At 42.5% G+C, this 22,935-nt stretch overlaps 1 protein-coding gene across 7 annotated transcripts in view; it reads left to right on the forward strand.

Moving 5' to 3' along the window:
* Positions 1–408: 408 nt before the first annotated feature.
* Positions 409–22,935, forward strand: part of lekr1 (leucine, glutamate and lysine rich 1) — a 111,252-nt gene continuing 88,725 nt past the window's right edge. Inside the window, exons 1-4 of one of the 7 annotated variants that reach the window (XM_055646296.1) lie at positions 1,094–1,209; positions 6,101–6,184; positions 9,047–9,129; positions 18,317–18,425. In XM_055646296.1, coding sequence (XP_055502271.1) covers positions 18,333–18,425 — 93 coding nt within the window. In that variant the 5' untranslated portion in view covers positions 1,094–1,209; positions 6,101–6,184; positions 9,047–9,129; positions 18,317–18,332. The other 6 variants (XM_055646298.1, XM_055646295.1, XM_055646293.1 and 3 more) reach the window with 6 other exon arrangements.

A 22,935-nucleotide genomic window follows, 5' to 3' on the forward strand; every position in this document is an offset into this window, starting at 1 on the left:
TGTTGATTCTGGAGTTGTGCATATTTCTTCTCATTGACTGACTGTGTTTGGTTCTGGTATATCGGTATCTGTTCATCATTAGTTGTTCATATATAAGTGAAATAACATTGTTATGTGCTATTAAAGTTGCCAGGGGGGGAAAGGTTGGGAACCCCTGTTTTAGTTCCCTGAATGGTTTTGGGTTTCTTATTTAACTCTGCAATAAGTTGTTTTAAATCTAAGTGCTTAAAAAGCTTTTAAGTTTCCACTTGGGAGGCCTGAGTAAGTTGTGTTAAATCTGAGTGTACAAAGTCTGCAAGTTTCCACCTGGGAGGCTGCAGTCGATGTTAAGGCGCACGGAACAACTCCCTAGTCGCACATTCATGTGTGCAAGCGCTGTCCTTGCACGCAGTTGAGCACCTGCACTGTCTCAGTCAGAGGCGCTTCCTGCCCCCGCCCGGCTTCCTGCTGCACAGCGCTGCGTGACTGCGTTTGATCACTGGTAGCCTGCGGTTATTTTAAACCCTGCTTCTCAGAGCAGTGTCACGATATTAAATGCAGTAGCGTGCTAATAGTGTTTTTCAGCTGATCCTTGCACTGGGCCGCGGTATGGGTTTCTCAAGGCGAGATACTGGACACACGATCTGGGGAAAGGTGGCGAGGCTACGGCTGAGGCACACGTCCGTGAGGTTCATCCTAGAGTCATGATCTCAGATATCTATGATCTTTGGTCACGATCACCACGCACGTAATGCTCGCTGGAGCTGCCTCATCGACATCTTGAGGTCGCTCGCCAGCCAGTCCCTTTCGTCATTTCGTATATTATGCGCGTAAGAAACTGTTTACGAGCGATCCCATTATTTCAGTGCAATTTACCAAACTCTAACAAATTATGTAGCAGAATGCCCACGTTACTCGACCCAACTCTCACAAGCACGCAGGGAACTACGTTTTGCTGCAGTCGCCTAAGTTTGGCTTTGCATTTAGTCGACGGTGCGTGCAAGCCTTGATCCATTGCACGCCATCCGTGTCCTATCTAAACATTACTCATTCTTCCGTGCAGTTTGCATGAGGCTTAACTTTGCCTTGGTGACCTCTATAATTTCCGGTAGCTGGTGTGCATGTGTGTGTGCAGTCGATATCGTGCCCGGGAGTTTGCGGGGTTAACCAGCCAGGTCTCCATACAAAGCAGTTTCACTTCAGACACGGAGGGTCAGTTAAGTGCAGCTGGTACGATCACACTTCCTTTATCAGCGCGGCACGTCGCCTTGGTGGGGAGCAGGAGAGGAATCGCTTTGCATGCAGATAGGTCAACATTTTGCTTTTCCCACGAAAGAAATGTCACGGCATTTGATTTACAAATACATGCTAATGTTTCTTTTCTAGAAATCAAGGTTATACCAAGCAACGTTTTCACCCCAGGTGGTTAACGAAAACAAGAATTATACACGTGGGGCTTAATACTGCAGATTTCTTTGTTTTGTTTATAACAGAACATACGAGGGCTCACATTTTCTGAAGTAAAGGGAACATCACAGCCCATCATTACTGGGGAAGTTGCCTTTGAAATCTTTTTTTATCTTCAAGAATACATTTTGCCCTATTTGGTATTACTTGGTACCTTATTTGTCACATGTACTGAGGCACAGTGAAATTGATTTTTGTACACAGTTCAGTACTCTTTGCATATAAGTAATCTCTAATGGTTTTGTATATAGCCAGTGATGACAAGATGTAATATAAACAGGAGACATAAGAATCCACAGATGCTCGAATCTTGAGCAGAACGCAGTGCTGTAGGAACATAACAGGTCCAGTAGCATCTGTGGAAGGAAGACAGATGACGTTTGGGTCGGGATCCTTCTTCAGACGTCTTCCACAGATGCTTCCTGACCTGCTGAGTTCCTCCAGCATTTTGTTTTTTATTCTAACCCTGTTTCCTTTGCATTACAGATTTGCATCCTCCACCTCATTCTAGAGATAGGTCCCGACTTGAAGCGTCATCTATCCATGTTCTCCTGAGATACTGCCTGACCTGCCGTGTCACTCAAGCACTCTTTTGTAAACTAGCATCTGCAGTTCCTTGTTTCTATACTTCCACCCACTTGTTTTGCCCCACCTTATCCATGTCCTGGCCAACTGGGTGCTGAAAACCAATATTGTCACATTCGTTAACTTGAGATACAATGATTCCAATGTTTTCTGGCTATTTTCTTAAACTCGAGATCTAAAACTTCATCCTCGTGTGTTCATTGGAATCAAGTTCCATTCATCCTTCATAGATGAAAACGGGAGCAGGAACAGTGGCCACTAGCCCTAAATAGAGCCAAACAACATGGAAACACCCTTCCGCCCAATTTACCCATGCCAAACAAGATGTTCTATCTACACTAGTTCCGTCTGCCTGCATTTGGCCCATAGCCCTTTAAACCTTTCCTATCCATGTACTTGTCCAAACACCTTTTAAATGTTATAGCACCCTCCTCAACTACCTCTTTTAGTTCTTAGGGCTAAAGGAATCAAGGGATATGGGGAAAAAGCTGATTTTAGATGATCAGCCGTGATCATATTGAATGGCAGTGCTGGCTCAAAGGGCCGAATAGCCTACTCCTGCACCTATTTTTCTATGTTTCTACCTCCTCTGGCCGCTCGTTCCATATACCCACGACATAAACAAATCTAATGACAAATCAAAATCTCAGGACATCCCAAAACAGTTTAAAATTAAGTACGCCTTTCTTAGGTGTAATTTTCATTGGGTTAATATAGGAAATATGGAAGCCAATTTGCAATACCCATAAATAGCAGTATAATAATAACCAAATAATCTGCTGTAATGATGCGGATACATGGATCTGGACTTATTAAAGGTTATCCACATGTCAACACAATAAACTGCAATCTTTATTGATAACTCCCCAAACAACTGCTTTGATTTCTTTGAGGAAGTGACAATCAAAGCCAACTGTGGAAATTCCTATGATGTGTACTTTGACTTCGAAAATATATTTGATCAAGGTCCACACATTTGGAAACCACACATTGATTTAACTCCATCGCTTTGCTTATGTTTGTGGACTTGACATCTGATTCAAACCAGACAAGCTCAGTCTGAATAAGGGTCTCAACCTGAAACGTCATCTATTCCTTTTCTCCACAGATAACGTCTGACCCACTCCAGCATTTTGTGTCTATCTTCAGCTCATGTACTACGTCATTTTTAAAGCTACCATGCAGCAAATATTTTGTAGATTTTTTTTCCCCTCACTAAAGATCCCCATATCATGAACTGTATAATTATTTGGGTTTCAATGTAATGAGCGGACAATTATTTTTAGGAGGGAACATAATGGCTTTACTGGAGTAACTCAGCGGGTCAGGCTATATCGCTGGAGAAAAAGAATAGGTGATGTTTCAGGTCGAGACCCTTCTTCAGACTGAGAGTCAGGGGAGAGGAAAACTTTAGTCCAGTCTCCACCAGCGAGTCCAGTCAAGTTAACCCCCGCCTCTCCACCGCCCAGCAGCATGCCCTGGGTTACCAGCTCCAGGCCCACAGCCTTCACACTGCAGGCTCCAACACCCAGTGGTCTGACTCCTACTACCACCAGTAGAGTCACTGGTGGAGGGAAAACATGTACAACTATACAACATGCAATTAGATATAACAAATTAATTTAAAAGATGTTAAAATATGCCGTAATGATAACAAGAAAACTGAGAGGGAATAAGAATCTGATAAAAATTGATGAATGGAATTCAGAATGTAAGCTTATCCATGATGTTTGAAAAAGCAATAATGATGGCACTGGATAGAATTCATCTCCTGATGAGGACAAGTAGAGAGATTTGGGATATGTTTATAGAACATTAAGGGCCGTATTTCTGGATGATAATCATAAAAAGCTGGAATTTGAGGTTATGTCACAAGAAAATAAAGGTCAAGACAAAACAATGAGCCGATTTAAACCATTTAGATGAGTACGTGCTATTTAGGGGTTTAAACAAAGGAATGCGTACTGAGACATTTAGTTGGGTCAATAAAAATGTACTAAAATGTTATAAAGTAATGAAGATAAGAAAGACTTGTCAATTTAGAATAGAGTGATGTAATAATGTTAAGATTGTTTAAAACGTTGAGCTTGATGGGTATATACTGCTTATATGTGTAAGAAGGAACTGCAGATGCTGGTTTACACTGAAGATAGACACAAAATCCTGGAGTAATTTAGTGGGACAGGCAGCATCTCTGGATAGAAGGAATGGGTGACATTTTGTGTTGAGACCCTTCACACTATACGGCTTATGGGTCTGTAAGGTGGGTACAAGTTCTGAGGACGGAAATTACTTTCAGGAAACGATCACAAGAGAGTTCCTTGAAATGTTGAACACTCAAAATAAAGAGCTTAAAATAAATTAAACCAGCAAATTGGGAAATGGAGGAAGGGAATAGGAATCAGTACAATTTCATCAGGGCTTGAGAAATAGCTGCAGACACAGGGATTGAAAGTGGATCATTTTTTCTCTCAGCTGCAGAGTGACAAAAGCCTAAAAATATCAGAAAAGATTCTCAAGTACTGGATCAAAGCCATTGTGCCTAGCAACACTTTCCATCTCAACCTCCAGTAAAACAATTAAACATTTATGGAAAACGTTGCTGGTAGCTTCCTCTGGAGATAATTTCCTCCAAATATTAAAGTTATAGTTTATAACAACCGATCAAATCTACTTAACCTTATCCACTACCTTGAGGATGTAAAATGTTGGATGGCCCAGAACTTCCTCTAACTAAACGAGAGTAAGTCTGAGGTCATCCTTCTCGGCCCCTCGGACTCAATCAAAACGATAGCAGGCAGCCTTGGAAGCCTTACCCCATTACTCAAACCTCACGTCAAAAACCTTGGCGTGATATTTGACTCAGCGTTGAAATTTGACATTGCCGTGGTAAAAGCTAGCTTCTTCCAGATCATCCACACATTTATCTCCTCCCGCCTCGATTACTACAACTCCCTTTACACTGGCGTCAGTCAATCTTCCCTGTCCTGCCTGCAACTGGTCCAAATCACCGCGGCAAGACTCCTGCCAGGCTCCTGAAACAGGGACCACATCACCCTGATCCTGGCCTCTCTACACTCTATCCCTGTGCAGTTCCGAATAAATTTCAAAATCCTTCTTTATGTTTACAAAGCCCTTAACAGGCTTGCCCCCACCTACATCAAAAGCCTGCTTACCCACCACACCACCTCCAGGTCCCTCAGATCGGCTGGCTTGGGGTTACTGACCACCCCGCGGTCTAGGCTTAAGATCAGGGGCGACTGCGCCTTTGTGATTGCAGCTCCTAGACTGTGGAACAGCATCCCTCTTCCCATCAGGAATGCCCCCTCCATCGACTCTTTTAAGTCGAGACTTAAAACTCATCTTTACTCTCAAGCCTTTCTTGACGTCCTCTGAGGGAGGGCTACGTGTATGTATTTATGTATGTACTTAATCTATGAACCACTGTTGTATAACGTTAGTACCTCCACCAATGTAAAGCACTTTGGTCAACGAGAGTTGTTTTTTAAATGTGCTATAGAAATAAAAGTGATTTGACTTGATAATTATGGGGCCAGATGAAGTGCAGAATTCAATTTGTAAAACTGGAAAAACATTAGCCGATATGAAGAATCTCTGCACGGTAAATGGTACATGCATGTCAACCATTTGTGGCTTCTATAGTTGGTTGGTTCAGTTCTCTTTTCTTGCGTATGCACAGGCAAAGTAAGTCGTCCAGAAAAGGGTTTTGCATTCCACTCAGCCACAATGTGGACAAGCAAAGCCACAGTTATATTGTGACACATCGAAACTATGCTGCTGATTTTGTAATAAAAATGTAATCAGCCTGCTCTTTGTAAAATTGGAATAGAGCGATTCAAATAAATTTGGTGACAATTTTACCTTGTCCAGTTAAATTTTAATAGCTCATTATACAAGTCAGGAAAAGTGGCACACCTATTTAGCAATTTGAGGCCTTATTAACCTCTGATAATTAATAATTCTTTCATAATTTAAAAGGCTTTCAAGGTGTGAAGGAATGGAAAAAAATGAATGTGTTGGAATTCCCTCACTGACCTTTCTGTCCTAGGCCTCCTCCATTGTCAGAGTGAGGCAAATCGCAAATTGGAAGAACAGAATCTCATATTTTGCGTGGGCAGCTTACAACTCAGTGGTATGATTTTGATTTCTCTAACTTCAAGTAACCCATGCACTCCCTCTTGCTCCATCTCTCCCCCACCCAAGTCGCACCAGGTTCCCGTTCTAACCTAGCAAATAGCTAACCATGGCCTGTTTCCTTTATCATTGTTACATTTTTGCAGATCTTTAATTCATTTGTTCTATATCTTTCTACATCACTGTCTATATCTCTTGTTTCCCTTTCCCCTAAAAGTCTGAAGAAGGGTCTCGACCCGAAACGCCACACATTTGTTTCTCTCCAGAGATGCTGCCAGTCCCGCTGAGTTACTCCAGCATTTTGTGTCTATCTTTGGTTTAAACCAGCATCTGCAGTTCCTTCCGACACATAATGTGCTGGGAATATTAATTTGGTAAAATTAATTGAGGGATCTAAATTGTGGAATAACAAGACAATCTAACCTACAAGACAAATTAAAATAACAATTGGTAGGGACAAGGAAGGAAAACTTGCACACGTTACAGGTCACAGGAGTCTGGAATCAGCAAACAAAATACCTATTGAGAAATTAAGTCACTTCAATGAAGCATCCAGAATAACTTGCTTTCATTTAAAACACAATGCTCCCGATTAGAAATTTAAATGTAAAATTCTGAAAACACTCAGCAGCTCAGGTTTTGGGTTGATATTTTATAATTTGCAATTTCATAGAATCATGCAGCATGGTAACAGGCCCTTCGGCCCAACTTGTCCATGCTGACCAAGATGCTCTATCTAAGTTAGTCACATTTGACCACATTTGACACATAATTCTCGAAGCCTTTCCTATCCATGCACCTGTCCAAATATCTTTAACATGTTGTTATAGTACCTGTCTCAACTACTTCCTCTGGCAGCTCATTCCATTTGCCCGCCACCCTCTGTATGAAAAGGTTGCCACTCAGGTTCCTATTAAATCTTTCCCCTCTCACCTTAAACCTATGTCCACTGGTTCATGTTTCCCCTACTCTGCGTAAAAGACAGTGCATTTACTCTATCTATTCCTCTCATGATCTACATATATTCATAAGATCATGCCTCAGCCTACTGTGATTCAAGGAACAAAGCCCTAGCCTGCCCAACCTCTCCCTATAGCTCAGGCACCTCGAGAAACTTCCATAACTGAAACACTGCTATTGGAAGATATTCACAATGCTTCTGATTAACATCAAGAAGCTAGAGTATTTTATGGTCATATGTCCCAAAAAACATGATTTTATACAAAATGAATGTATACAAAATATCTTTTTATAGAAGATGGAGCTGTTCTCACTGCTTGGTTTGGGAACAGCTCCATCCAAGACAGCAAGAAATTGCAGCGAATTGTGGACCAATCCCAGACCATCACACAAACTAACCTCCCTTCTATTGACTCCATTTATATCATATGCTGCCTTAGCAAGACCGGCAGCATAATCAAGGACGAGTTGCACTCTGGCCACTCGCTCTTCCCCCCTCTCCCATCAGGCAAAAGGTAAAGGAGTGCAAAAACACACACCTCCAAATTTGGGGACAATTTCTTCCCAGCTGTTATTAAACAACTGAATCATCCTACCACAATGACAATAAACTAAACTGTAAACTGTACACTTCTGTAAGATCACCCTCCGCCTCCTTTGGTCATAAGATCATAAATCATGAGATCACAAGTGATAGGATTAGGCTTTAACTGGACAAGGTAAAATTGTCACCATCAGTCTGAAGAAGGGTTTCAGCCCGAAACATTGATTATTTCCTTCGCTGAGTTTCTCCAGCTTTTTTTTGTGTACCATAGGATGAGGCTATTCGGCCTATCAAGTCTACCTCCTAACCCCATTCTCCTGCCATCTCCCCATAACCTCTGACACCCGTACTAATCAAGAATCTATCCACCTCTGCCTTAAATATATCCTTTGACTTGGCCTCCACAGGCTTCTGTGGCAAATAGTTCTAAAGATTCACCACAGATGGTAAATGTACTAACTTTACAATCGCATTTCCCCTAGGTTTGCAGGATGCCACTGCACCATGAATTGCCATTGCACCATGTATTTAAAAGACACGCTTCTATTAAATGAAAAGCTTGGAGACAGCTATGGTAAGGGAGGAGCATACCTCTCCCTGGCGTCGCCCAGCAACAGCGCGGTGGGTGGCCAGGCCGCTGGCGGGGGGGTAACCATGGAGACGACGCAGCGGGTGGGGGCGGTCGACCGGGGGACGCGATGACGTTCAGAGGGGGCGAACTGCCGATCACGCCATCCGGCCACTCACAGCGCGGCTCAACGTCAGCACGTCGCCCAATGTCCCGCCCCCGCCCGCCGCGTCGTCTCCATGGTTACCGCTCCAGCGGCCTGGCGCGCCGAGGTCGGGTGGAAGCTGCCTGCTCGCTTTATCTCAGCACCGGCGACAAAGTGAGTGCCGCAACGCCAGCTCCAGCACCGGGAACCCACGTCAAAATAGTTATATTATATTAGTGGGTAGCTTACAACCCAACAATTTGTGTCCCTCTTTGGTGTGAATATTGATTTCTCTCATTTCAAGCAACCCCCCTCTCACTCTGTCCCTTCTCCACTAGTTGTTGGACTAGTTTCACTGAAGATAGACACAGAATGCAGGAATAACTCAGCTGGACAGGCAGCATCTCTGTAGAGAAAGAATGGGTGATGTTTCGGGTCGATCCCCTTCTTCAGACTGATCAAAGCAGACGATGATAAGGAAATGTAGAATGGCTCATTGTTAGCTGAGGGTTTCACTGTTGTCCTGGTGAATTTCATTGCCTGTAACTGGTTATCACCTCGCCCACAGCCAAATGGGCCATTTCCTTTATCATCATTACTTTTTAATATATCTTTAATTCATTTGTTCTATATCTCTCTATAGGGGGGTTGCACGTAAGGTCACCGGGTCAAAGGGCTTGACGCACGTAGCCGCTCAATCCATCTGGAGGACATCCGTAACTTCCGGTATATGTTATTAATGCAAGAAACGCGTACTTTCCTACCTGTTAAAAACCGCCAAAATGTTGAATTTTTGCGCTGTAAAAAATTGTGGAAGTCGGGGTAAGTGTGAGACACATGTACCCAACTTCAGAATTCCAAAAGTGAAGCGAAATGAAGGTAAAGAGAAGCGAGAGCTGAAGGGACAACAACAGCTAAAGTGCTTGGCGAACATTGGCCGTGCAGATATGGGAATTGAAAATATTGGGAATTATCGCGTTTGCTCACTGCATTTCATCAACAGTAAGGCATTATTTGTTTTGCTTTTTTATTCCTTTGGTATCTAAAAAGTCTCAGAAGTGATAAATCTTGCTGTAAAGTTTTCTTCAGAGGCGTTTTCCTTTTGTATGTAAAAACCCACGAGAACCATGGGCGATTTAAAAATTTTACAGCCAGATTTATCACTTCTGAAACTTTTTAGATGCCAAAGGAATCAAGAAAAACACAAGTAATGCCTTAGTTGATGAAATGCAGTGAGCAAACGGCCAATGTTCGCCAAGCACTTTGGCTGTTGTTGTCCCTTCAGCTCTCGCTTCTATCTACTGTCATTTCTCCTCACTTTTGGAATTCTGAAGTAGGCTAAATGTCTCTCATGCTTATCCCGATTTCCATAATTATTTACAGTGCAAAAATTGACAATTTTGGCGGGTTTTAACGGGCTTGCTATGCTGGAAACACTGGTAAGTGCTTACCTGCAGTTCATCGCGTGTACTCCACTTGGCGTAGCGTAGCAACAGTACGGGTCATGGGTCGTGACCCAACTGCCGTACAACCTCCCTATATCACTGTTGATAGCTCTCGCTTCCTCCTTCCCTGACTCGCAGTCTGAAGAAGGGTCTGGACCCGAAACATCACCTATTCTTTTTCTCCAGAGATGCTGCCTGACCTGCTGAGTTACTCCAGCGCTTTGTTTCTATCTTCGGTGTAAACCAGTTCCTTCTTCAACAGTTAAATTATATATATAATTTAACTGTGTGAGAAGGAACTGCAGATGCTGTTTTTGAAAAGATATATGGGAACGGTGTGACTGCTGGGTGGCGTGCACTCTGTCAGCGAGCCTTCCTGTTTAGACTAAGAAGTGCTAGAGTATCTCAGTAGGTCAGGCAGCATCTGTGGAGAACATGGATAAGTGGTGTTTCTAATCAGACTGATTGGAGTATGGGGGGAAGGTGCTGTGAAGGAGAGGTGGGGGCAGGACAAAGCCTGGCAAGTGTTGGGTGGATAGACTCAAAATGCTGGAGCAACTCAGTGGGTCAGGCAGCATCTCTGGAGAAAAGGAATAGGTGACATTTTGGGTCAAGACCCTTCTTCAGACTCGGATCAGGAGAGAGGGAAACTAGACATATGAAAAGGTTCAATCTGAAGAAGGGTCTCAGATTGGATACACAGAAGTATTTATCTTTGGTGTAAATCAGCATCTGCAGTTCCTTCCTACACAAGTGTTAGGTGGATGCAGGTGAGGAGGGTGGTGATTGGCAGTGAGGTGAAATGGAGACAAAATGGTGTCAGATGAAGAGTGAAATGTAAAGCTAAAGGGCGGAGGTATGGGTGGAAGGAGATGGGAGTGGGATAGTTGGAGTCCATCATCGTATGAGGAGAAAAAAGGAGCAAGTTACCTAAAATTACCATTGAATGTTCATACCGTTGGGTTGTAAGCTACCCAAACTGAATATGATTTGTGGTCATAATGGCCAGAAAGGTAGGTATGAGACTGCGAAGAGGATGTACAATGCCCTCCATAATGTTTGGGACAAAGACCGATCATTTATTTATTTGCCTCTACTCCACAATTTGTGATTTGTAATAGAAAAAATCACATGTGGTTAAGGTGCACATTGTCAGATTTTAATAAAGACAATTTTTTATACATTTTGGTTTCACCATGTAGAAATTACGGCAATGTTTATACATAGTCCCCCCATTTCAGAGCACCATAATGTTTGGGACACAGCAATATCATGTAAATGAAAGTATCATGATTAGTATTTTGTTGCATATCCTTTGCATGCAATGACTGCTTGAAGTCTGCGGTTCATGGACATCACCAGTTGCTGGGTGTCTTCTCTGGTGATGCTCTGCCGGGCCTGTATTGCAGCCATCTTTAGCCCTTGCTTGTTTTGGGGCTAGCCCCTTCAGTTTTCTCTTCAGCATATAAAAGGCTTGCTCAATTGGGTTCAGATCAGGTGATTGACTTGGCCACTCAAGAATTGACCAATTTTTAGCTTTGAAAAACACCTTTGTTGCTTTAGCAGCCTGTTTGGAATCATTGTGTTTAAGAAGGAACTGCAGATGCTGGAAAATCGAAGGTACACAAAAAAGCTGGAGAAACTCAGCGGGTACAGCAGCATCTATGGAGTGAAGGAAATAGGCAACGTTTCTGGCCGAAACGCTGCCTATTTCCTTCGTTCCATAGATGTTGCTGTACGTGCTGAGTTTCTCCAGCTTTTTTGTGTACCTTTGTTTGGAATCATTGTCCTGCTGTAGAATGAACCGCCGGCCAATGGGTTTTGAGGGATTTGTTTGAACTTGAACAGAAAGGATGTGTCTATATACATCAGAATTCATTATGCTACAACCATCAGCAGTTGGGTCATCAATGAAGATAAGTGAGTCAGTATCTTCAGCACTATACATGTCCAGGCCATAACACCCCCACCACTGTGTTTCACAGATGAGGTGGTATGCTTTGGATCTTGGGCAGTTCCTTCTCTCCTCCAGACTTTGCCCTTGACATCACTCTGATACAAGTCAATCTTCATCTCATCTGTCCACAAGACCTTTTTCCAGAACTACGGTTGCTCTTTCAAGTACTTCTTGGCAAACTGTTACCTGGCCATCCTATTTTTGCAGCTAACCAGTGATTTGCATCTTGCAGCGTAGCCTCTGTATTTCTGTTCATGAAGTATTCTGCAGACAGTGGTCATTGACAAATCCACACCTGACTCCTGAAGGGTTTCTGATCTGTCGGACAATTTTTGGGGGATTTTTCCTTTATTATAGAGAGAATTCTTCTGTCATCAGCTGTGAAGGTCTTCCTTGGCCTGCCAGTCCCTTTGCAATTAGTAAGCTCACCAGTGGTCGCTTTCTTCTTAATGATGTTCCAAACAGTTGATTTTGGTAAGCCTAAGGTTTGGTTGATATCTCTAACAGTTTTATTCTTGTTTCTCAGTCACATAATGGCTTATTTGACTTTCATTGCCACAACTTTGGTCCTCATGTTACAGCAATAAATGTTTCCAAAGGTAATGGAAAGACTAGGTGCTGAGAGCTCTCTTATGCCTGCATGAAGGAGGCAATTAAACACACCTGAGCAATTACCTGTGAAGCCATGTGTCCCAAACATTATGGTGCCCTGAAATGGGGAGACAATGTATAAACACAGCTGCAAAGCAAGAATTTCATTGTCCTATCTGGGACATATGACAATAAACTCTCTTGACTTGACTTGACATTTCTACATGGTGAAACCAAAATGTATAAAAATGGCCTTTAATAAAATCTGACAATGTGCTCTTTAACCATGTGATTTGTTTCTATTACAAATCTCAAATTGTGGAGTACAGAGGCAAAAATAAATAAATTAAGGGTCTTTGTCCCAAACATTATGAAGGGCACTGTAAAATGGTTGCAATCAGGAGATCTGGCAGGCCTTGGTGGACCGCTGGGAACCCTAGCAGTTGGGGGCAGAGTGTAGGCAAGGCGTAGTCATCACTATCCTGACCTACCTGTTAGCAACACTGCCCAACCTTAACGTCTCACTGTGGGAAAATGTAGAGAGTTACTCCAACCACGGTGATCTGCTGGGTAATCATTTACTTTGTTTACAGATGGGTGGCAAAAGCGAAACCTAAGATGGATTGACCCTTAAACGACTCCCTAATCTGCCATAAACTATGCAACAATTAATGTCCGCCTTTTAATCTCCACCCTGTGGATAGGAACTTGATTTAAACACCTTGTTAGTTGGTAATTGTACCACATTAATCTTTGGATGCCAGTCGTGGCAACCTTGTGCTCCCAAGTGCAAACCACCCAGTTTAGTGAACAATAACTTCAATAAATTTTAATGCAATGCATATTAAGCTGTCATGCTACTAATTTAGCTATTGAAAGTAGCATTTATTTATATTAGCATGTAAGAAGACACACGGATACAGAAATGATTTGCATAATATTCACCAGATAAATGTTTTTATTTGTAACTGAGAGCATGTTCCCCATAATAATTTCTGGGATGATTTATTCTATAGTAATTTTGATCAGTCTTTTGACCGATTTTTTTCAGTCATCTCCATTCAGCTGATTATAGTATTTCAACACTTGCAACATTTCAGCACTGCACTTCTTACTGCATTTCTCACGACAACTTGTTAACACTCATTTGCATTCCAGCAAAGACAAAGTGCTGGAAGAACTCAGCGGCCCAGACAGCATCTCCAGCAGGAATGGATAGGGAACATTTCTGGTCTGGTCCCTACTTTAGACTGATTGTAATAGGGTGGAGAAAGCCGGAAAAGGGAGATAGGGCCAGGGCAAAGCCTGGCAAATGATAGGTGGATCCAGGTAAGGGATGGGAGGGTGTTTGAATAGTGGATAGATGTAGTAAGTGACAAAGGCTAGAGATGAAAAAGAGACAAAGGCTGTCACATAAGGAGAGGAGTGAAATGTGAAGCCAGAGTGGGAATTATAGGTGGAAGTGGAGAGGAGGGTGTAAAGGGGCCAGGATAGAGGGTAAAACGGTCCACACTGTGGTATTGGTTACAACCGGAGAACTTAGTGTTCATACTGTTGGGATGTAAGCTACCCAACTGGGATATGAGGTGCTGTTCCTCCAGTTTGTGAGTGGCTTCATTCTTTACAATGATTCCTTAGGGTCTGGTTGACGTACTTTCATTTCCCAAATAGCGTTTATCCTGGGAAATAATGGTAGTTTATATATAATGTTCATGTTTATTGATTATCTTTGCAGCGGAAATATTTTTTTGTGAAAAGTTTGGCAATTTGAAGATATCTTGATACCTCAAGTGAGAAAATGCCAGAAAGTGTTGTGATAAATAATACTTTTCATAGCGTTTTCATTGTTTGTCAATAATGTGTAAAGTCAGTCACTTTTGCCAATAAATATCCAAAGATTAGTTTAACAACCGGGTTAGGGAGAAACAAAGAACTCCAGACTCTGGTGCACAAAAAAACCCCAAAAATGTGCTGGAGTAATTCAGCGGGTTAGGCAGCATCGCTGGAGGACATGGATCGGCGATGTATTGGGTCAGCACAAATTATTTTTTACTTTACTTTAGTATTGTCACGTGTACCAAGGTACAGTGAAAAGCTGTTTTGTTGGATGCTATCCATTCAGTAAAAACACTATACATTATTACAATGCATAATAATATATAATCTATATATAATATATAATGTATAATAATTAGTTTCACACCATCCTGAGCCAACAATCGGCCCATCGGAACCACCATGCCTGATGTCATCTGTCTCCTGCTTCCAGTCCCCCCCCCCCCCCCGCAATCAGTATGAAGAAGGGTCCCAATCCAAAATGTCACCAATCCCTTTTCTCCAAAGATGCTGCCTGACCCGTTGAATTACTCCAGCATTTTGTGTCTCTACATGATTGCAATCAAGCCATCCACAGTATACAGATACAGGACAAGGGAATAACGGTTAGTGCAAGATAATGTTCAGTAAAGTCAGAATAAAGATAATCCGAGGGCCTCCATTGAGGTAGTTGATAGGTCAGGACCACACTCTGGTCGGCAATAAGATAGTTCATTGGCCTGATAACAGCTGGGAAGAAACTATACCTGAATCTAGTGGTGTGCGTTTTCATACTTCTGTTACTCTTGCCTGATGGGAGCGGCAAGAAGAGGTAGTGACCAGGGTGATCCTTGATTATGCTGTTGGCCTTGCCGAGGCAGAGTGAGTGTAGATGGAGTCAATGGGAGGTTGATTGCGTGATGGTTTGGGCTATGTCCACAATTCTCTGCATTATCTTGCTGTCTTGGATGGATTGTTCACGTGCAATGCTGTGATGCATCCAAATAAAATGCTTTCCGCGGTGCATCTGTAGAAGTTGGTGAGAGCTGTTGGGGATATGCTGAACTTCCAAGGCCTAAAAATAAATTAGAGATGTACTCCATCTCGTGTGGTGTTGTCTGTGAATTTGCAAATGGAATTTAACTTGCATTTGGCTGCACAGTCATGGGTATTTAGGGGTACAGAATTGGGCTGAGAACGCATCCTTGTGGGGCACCAGTGTCGAGAATTGTCGTAGACGAAGGCTTGTCACTTATCCTCACTCTTTGTGGTCTGTTGGTTAGGAACCAGTTGCGGAGGTGAGTGCTGACTTGCAATTTCCACGAGTTCAGAGATGAGCTTGGATGGGAGTTTGATTACTAACATCAATACATTGCTTATTTTCATGTTGAGCTGATGGGTAATATACAATGATATTAGTGTACCTGTTAGCTTTCCAAAGGTTGTCAAAAATGTGTATGATGTAATGTAGCAGTTTCTTTGTAAACTGTTAAAGTTTAAAGTACACTGTAATTTTCAACTTCTGTGAACAACGGTTGTCACACAGGAATTTTATATAAGTCTGGAATATTTCACAGAGCTGTGGCATGTCTAAGACATTGCTATTTTTCACTGTGATTCACAATTGTCTGGCCAAATAACTTTCAGTTCACAGCTGCGCTACTCTCAAGCCATGATGTAGTCAAGCAGAAGAATGACACAGATGACTTTAGTGCAATTTAAATCTGTAATTTATTTTGCTGTTTACACATTTTTGCTATCATATATTTGAGTCAGCTGTGAATCAGATGTGGGTTAAAGTCTTGCTCCAGAGATCCAAACACAAAAATGTAGGCTGACAATCTCAAGCAGTACTGAAGGACTGCTTCACAGGTGATTGCAGTCATCTGAGGCAGTAATCTGAGGTCCTGAATGTGTTCTTAAGTGAGCATCAATGATTCTGTGCTGCTATTTTAAAGTTGAACAGAGAGATATTGTTTCGGAAGGAACTGCGGATGCCGGTTTACACTGAAGATAGACGCAAAATGCTGGAGTAACTCAACCTGAGTGACTTCAGCATTTTGTGTCCATCTAGAGAGATATTGTTGGTAGCCTGCTCTATATGTATTCCTCAATCAGACCATCTCCCACTTCCACTCACTAGAACAACAATGACATCTTGTCACTATTACATTGATTTTTGGGGAATTTTGTGCTAAATTAGTTGCCATTTGTCCAACGGTGTCAAGCCGGAAAGGGTACATGGAAGATTTACAAGAATGTTGCCACGACTAGAAGGTCTGAGCGATAGGGAGATAGACAAAAATGCTGGAGAAATTCAGCAGGTGAGGCAGCATCTATGGAGCGAAGGAAATAGGCAATGTTTTGGGTCGAGACCCTTCTTCATTCTTCAGATGTGAGGGTGGGGGGCGGGGGGGGCGGGAAGAAGAGAGGAAAAGGCAGAGACAGAGGGCTGAGGGATAGCTGAGAAGGAAAGGAGAGAGCAGGGACTATCTGAAATTAGAGAAGTCAATGGTCATACCGCTGTGGTGTAAACTGCCCAAGCAAAATATGAGGTGTTGCTCCTCCAATTTACGGTGGTCCTCACTGGCCATGAAGGAGGCCCAGGACAGAAAGGTTGGATTTGGAATAGGAGGGGGAGTTGAAGTGCTGAGCCACCGGGAGATCAGGTTGGTTAGTGCGAACCGAGCGGAGGCGTAGGGTGAAGTGATCGCCAAGCCTACGCTTGGTCCCACCGATGTATAGCAGCTGACACCTAGAGCAGCAGATGCAATAGATGAGGTTGGAGGAGGTGCAGGTGAACCTCTGCCGCACCTGGAAAGACTGATTGGATCCTTGAATGGAGTCAAGGGGGGAGGTAAAGCGACAAGTGTAGCATTTCCTGCGGTTGCAAGGGAAAGTGCCAGGAGAGGGGGTGGTTTGGGTGGCAAGGGACAAATTTTGGGGCGAAGTCCTTACCCTTAACAACTTTTCATTTGACTCCTCCCATTTCCTCCAGATACAAGGCGTAGCTGTGTGAACGCGCATGGGCCCTAGCTATGCCTGCCTCTTTGTAGGGTACGTCGAATAATCTTTGTTCGAGGCGCACCAGGGCCCTATCCCCAAACTACTCTACGTGTCAGCTGCTCTACATCGGTGAGACCAAGCGTAGGCTTGGCGATCGCTTCACCCAACACCTCCACTCGGTTCACAACCTACCTGATCTCCCGGTGGTTCAGCACTTCAACCCCCTCCCTTTCTGAATCTGACCTTTCTGTCCTGGGCCTCCTCCATGGCCATCCCCCCCCCCCCCCCCCCCCCCACCCTCACATCAGTCTGAAGAAGGGTCTCGACCTGAAACGTTGCCTATTTCCTTCGCTCCATAGATGCTGCCTCACCCGCTGAGTTTCTCCAGCATTTTTGTCTAACTTCGATTTTCTAGCATCTGCAGTTCCTTCTTAAAAATCTTGCGCTATAGGGAGAGGTTGAGTAGGCTGGGACTCTATTCCTTAAGGGCAGGAGTATGAGGGGTGATCTTATAGAAGTGTTTAAGATCATGAGAGGAATAGATGGGGTAGATACACAGAGTCTCTTGCCCAGAGTAGGTGAATCGTGGACCAGAGGACATAAGTGTAAGGTGAAGGGGAAAAGATTTAATAGGAATCTGAGGGAGATCTTTTTCACACAAAGGGCAGTGGATGTGTGGAACAAGCTGCAAGAGGAGGTAGTTGAAGCAGGGACTTTCCCAACATTTAAGAAACAGTTAGACAGGTATATGGATAGGGTGTACACAAAAATGCTGGAGAAACTCTGCAGGTGCAGCAGCATCTATGGAGCGAAGGAAATAGGTGACGTTTCGGGCCAAAACCCTTCCAGGTATATGGATAGGTCAGGTTTGGAGGGATATGGACCAAATGCTGTCAGGTAGGACTAGTGTAGCTGGGTCATGTTGTCTGGTGTGGGCAAGTTTGGCTGAAGAGCCTGTTTCCACACTATATCACTCTATGACTATTTTCCAACATTACATAGTTTTAGTTTAGTTTGTACTCTTTGTTGTAAAGCATTTTCAGGTATTCCGTGGTTACGAAAAACGGGTATTGACACAAACCTTTCTTTATTATCACAGGAGCAGCTGTAGATTTATGGTAATGTCAAGCAGTTTGGGACTTCAGCCTAAACAGATCAATATGGAACACCATATCCCAATTCACCCTTTACCTGAAGATATCCAACAGGTAAAACAATCTCAAAATTGAATGACATTATCATTATATTGAAAGCCTGGCAAGCTGTATGAAAATAAGTGCCCTTCACTCGTGCCTACTTGTTATCACATAAAACTATTTCTGGCATGCGTCAAATATTTAGTTGGCCTGTGCCGAATTTAGGACAATTTGTAAATGCAAATGGAATTGTCTTAGCTATCGCTGATTGTTAATAACAGATGTTTAAACACAAAGGTTTATGTTTCAGCAGGCATGCCTTTTTAAGTCAAAAGTAACGCACCATAGTACCCATGTTCTGAAAGAACTGGCTATTCAGCTTGTGGGATTGATTGGTTCACATATTGTTTGCACATTCAGCTTATCCAGGTTTTTGCAGGAACTGAAAGTACAGAACAAAGCTTATGATTATGGACTATACCAGATGCCCCCACTGCAGGCCAACTTGGCATATTTCAGCCACTGACATTTAAAATGATTCATCAAATTCTCACATTCCTATAAACAGATAAGGATTTTATTTAATTGTATTGTTAATGCAAATGTCAAGATGAGAATTAGAATTTTTGTGGATTATCTCTTTGGGTGCATGAAAGTTGCTGGCTCTTTCTCGTGTTTATTGTTGTAAGTCCCCAGCATTAGTCCAATTTTATATGCTTCATCATACGTTATGCATCTGCAATGCTACCGACATCGGTCAAGATTAAATATGACAATATTTTTTCTAGGTTTATAAAATAAAACATTGCATTGTGCATTCACTAACAAGTTTTGCATGTTAAACATTTTTTTTCTCCCTATTTGTGGATTTGGTTGTTATAACGGCTAACACTGGCCCAATGTGTGTTAGATATTTGAGTCACTACAACTGAAAGTAACTTGCCTTGTTAAAATATGAATCGGAACTAAAAATACATCGCAAGCACATCAGCTGTATGAGTTTTCTGATCGAAACTCTGCTCACAGTTACAAATGCACTTAAAATCTGCGTTGCAGGCGTCTTGCTTTTAACTGCAGGAGAGCATTAACCACAAATCCAAGTGAGGCCTCATCCTTGTTTCAAGCAGATGGTTGAAAGCAACTTTTATTGTGACATGGCCTTTGACAAATTAAAGACAATTAACTCATTAGAAACAGATACGATTAATTATATCTTAGGATTACTAATTTTGGTATGAATATTAACTCTTTTAGAATACAATTATTTAAACCATTTTATACAACGATCTGCTGTAAGACAATACATTAATATTACAGGTACACAAAAATGCTGGAGAAACTCAGCGGGTGCAGCAGCATCTATGGAGCGAAGGAAATAGGCAAAATTTCGGGCCGAAACCCTTCTTCGGACATTAATATTACATTTGATCTGAAGAAGTGTCCTGACCAGAAACATCACCTAACCATGTTCTCCAGAGGATGCTGTCTGATATGCTAATTTACTCAAGCATTTTGTGTCTATCATTAATATATGTTTGTAGGGTTAGAGCAGTGAAATTTACTGGTTGGCTTTTAACCATTCAGAGTATACACCAAAGAGACCAATGAAGAATTGATGTTTGAATGCTTAGTTTTTAGTAAGATGTTATCTTATGAATTAATCCTTTTTGCTCCCAGTAAGGAAAATAATGTATATATTATCCACTGAATGAATAAAACTTGTGAATCAAATCATTATTTATTGGAGTGGAGGGAGTCGTTTGAATTTCCAATTATTTTGAATGAAGAAGACCAAAGTTAAACTAAATGAATATCAGTATTTTGTCTATCTATCTTATCCTTGAAGAGATGATGTGAGGTGCAAATAGAAGCTGGCAAATAATAATAGCTCCTCTGCAATGGGTCTTGGTATTAGTTTCCCTCTGGTCAACTTATCTTGTAAATGTCATCATCATACAATCAGTTTTATATTCAAAACATCATGTAGTATTTACAGCATTTATATATAGAACCTTTCTATGGCATTAAGGTCTCAGAGCATATGAAAGCCATCATAATGATTTTTTAATTCTAGTTAAATCTAGTGTAATGTAGGAAAATATGTTCTTTTAATTCTTAGTCAGTTCCCTCGAAATAAGAATGATTCATTTCCGCTCAAGTTTTGTAGATTCTCAGGTAGATTCGCAAGATTTGCAGACTCTGCCAGAAATGGGGCCGGCAGGATGGGTTTGTTTGGATTGTTCATCTGTTGTTTCCACGTGCATATTACATGCAGCTATATGAGAAACTCAAAGTGCCTGGAGACTTCATTGATGGGTCTCAAACAGCTTGCATAGTTTTGGGTCCAGTAATCCTGACATTTCTTTTAACTTTTTTTGATCCAAGAAGACTTTGAGGATTCTTTGAAGTTTTCTCTGTTCTCCTTTAAATTGCTTGCAGCGATGGAGTTCAGAGTAATGTGTTTGTGTCATGACTGTGAATGGTGTGACTCACAGAAACTGGAGAGAGTCATAGAGTTCCTAGGCCCCTTTCGGTCACGGCTGACCATGGGTGTCTCCAGGGTGCTATATGGATGACACCAGTGCGTGACTTTGTTTAATGTGGGGAGACTGGTGCACAACAGCTACCCCACAGTCCTTGACAGATCTGGGTCAGGATCCAGTGGCATGTAGTCCAAGACGACTGGAGACCCTTTTCTGCTGCAGCCTTCATCCGCCTCCCCAGCCGTTGTGATGCTCCACTAAGGTCAGCCATCCTCCGCCTGTTCCATCTTCGAGGTCTTGGTTGGATTGCTTTTTGTCAGAGACCTCCCCCTCAACTTTACTGCCACGGGTGGCCCTGCCAGGAGCATAGCTCCAGACGGCATCGCTCTTAGGATCTCAGGTCCACACAAGCTTCTTCACCACGACAAGGTGACAATCCACGGAGAAGTCATAGAGTTCTACAGCACGTAAGTGGGATCCCTCAGCACGACTGTATGCCGACCAAGAATCCTCTTGCAAAATGCAAGTTGCATTTTCCTGCTTCTGCCTTGTTAACTTGTTCTGGGAGAGGGCACTGATAGTGGTGTGGATATCTTACCAGTGGATTTGGATGGTTTTGTAAAGGCTACGTTGGTGCTGCCTCTTCCAATGCCCGACGGCAAATTATCTATGTCTCCATAGGGTAGAGAAGGCTGCTCACAAGATCAAGCTTAGTAGCAGGTTGGAAACATTGACCTTCAGCAACTCTTTTACTCAAGAAACCAAAGGCAGTTATTTTGGTGCACTGGAGATGGTGTTGGATTGTTGATGTTTGCCCTCTCTGAGTCATATTTCCTGAATTACGGAATCTGATTCACATTTTCCAGGGCCCCAATCACAGGAATGTTGCCTGGACTTAAAAGCTTGAGTAATAAGGAGAGACTGGAAGGGCTTTGACTGGTTTCCCTTGAGTATATGACACTGAGGGGTGATCTTGTACAGGTTTATAAAATTTCAGAGTGCATTAATGGAGTGGTCACCATCTTTTTCTCCAGATCTGGGAATCGAAAACTAGAGGATGTAGGATTAGGATGAGAGAGGATAGATTGAAAATGGATCTGAGTGGCAACTTTTTGTACACAAAAGATAGTGAGTATGTAGTATGAGGAACCAGATGAGGTGGTAGGGACAGGCACAATTACAATGTTTAAAAGACATGTAGACAGCTTCATGGATAAAAATGGGTGAGAGGAATATGGGGCAAATGCAGGCAAATGGGAAGCATAGGTGGGCATCTTGGTTGACATTGATGGGTTGGGCCAATAGATTTACTTGCATGGCGTATGAATCGATGGAAATGTGGGAACCACTAAAAGGCAAAATTGCAATGTGGTAGGTTACCAAATAATCAGTTTGACTAATTATCTTATCTAATTCTTATTTAATGCTCACACACTATGAAATCACAGCCCGGCGATCGCCAACACTAGCAAACCACAACTGTTACAATAGACAATAGATAATAGGTGCAGCAGTAGGCCATTTAGCCCTTCGAGCCAGCACCGCCATTCAATGTGATCATTCACAATCAGTACCCCATTCCTGCCTTCTCCCCATATCCCCCGACTCCACCATCTTTAAGAGCCCTATCCAGCTCTCTCTTGAAAGTATTCAGAGAACCGGCCACCACTGCATTCTGAAGCAGAGATTCCACAGGCTCACAACTCTCTGTGAGCAAAAGTGTTTCCTCATCTCCGTCCTAAACCTCTTATTCTTAAACTGTGACCCCTGGTCCTGGACTCCCCCAACATCGGGCACATGTTTCCTGCCTCTAGCCAATCTAAGGATTTCCTGCCAATCCCTTAATAATATTACATGTTTCAATAAGATCCCTTCTCATTCTTCTAAATTCCAGTGTATACAAGCCCAGTTGCTCCATTCTTTCAATATATGATAGTCCCGTCATCCCGGCAATTAACCTCGTAAATCTACGCTGCACGCCCTCAATAGCAAGAATGTCCTTCCTCAAATTTGGAACCCAAAACTGCACACAATACACCAGGTGTGGTCTTACCAGCGCCTTGTTCAACTGCAGAAGGACCTTTTGTTCCTATACTCAA

Source organism: Leucoraja erinacea, chromosome 14 (genome assembly GCF_028641065.1).
Source record: "Leucoraja erinacea ecotype New England chromosome 14, Leri_hhj_1, whole genome shotgun sequence".
Taxonomy (NCBI): Eukaryota; Metazoa; Chordata; class Chondrichthyes; order Rajiformes; family Rajidae; genus Leucoraja; species Leucoraja erinaceus.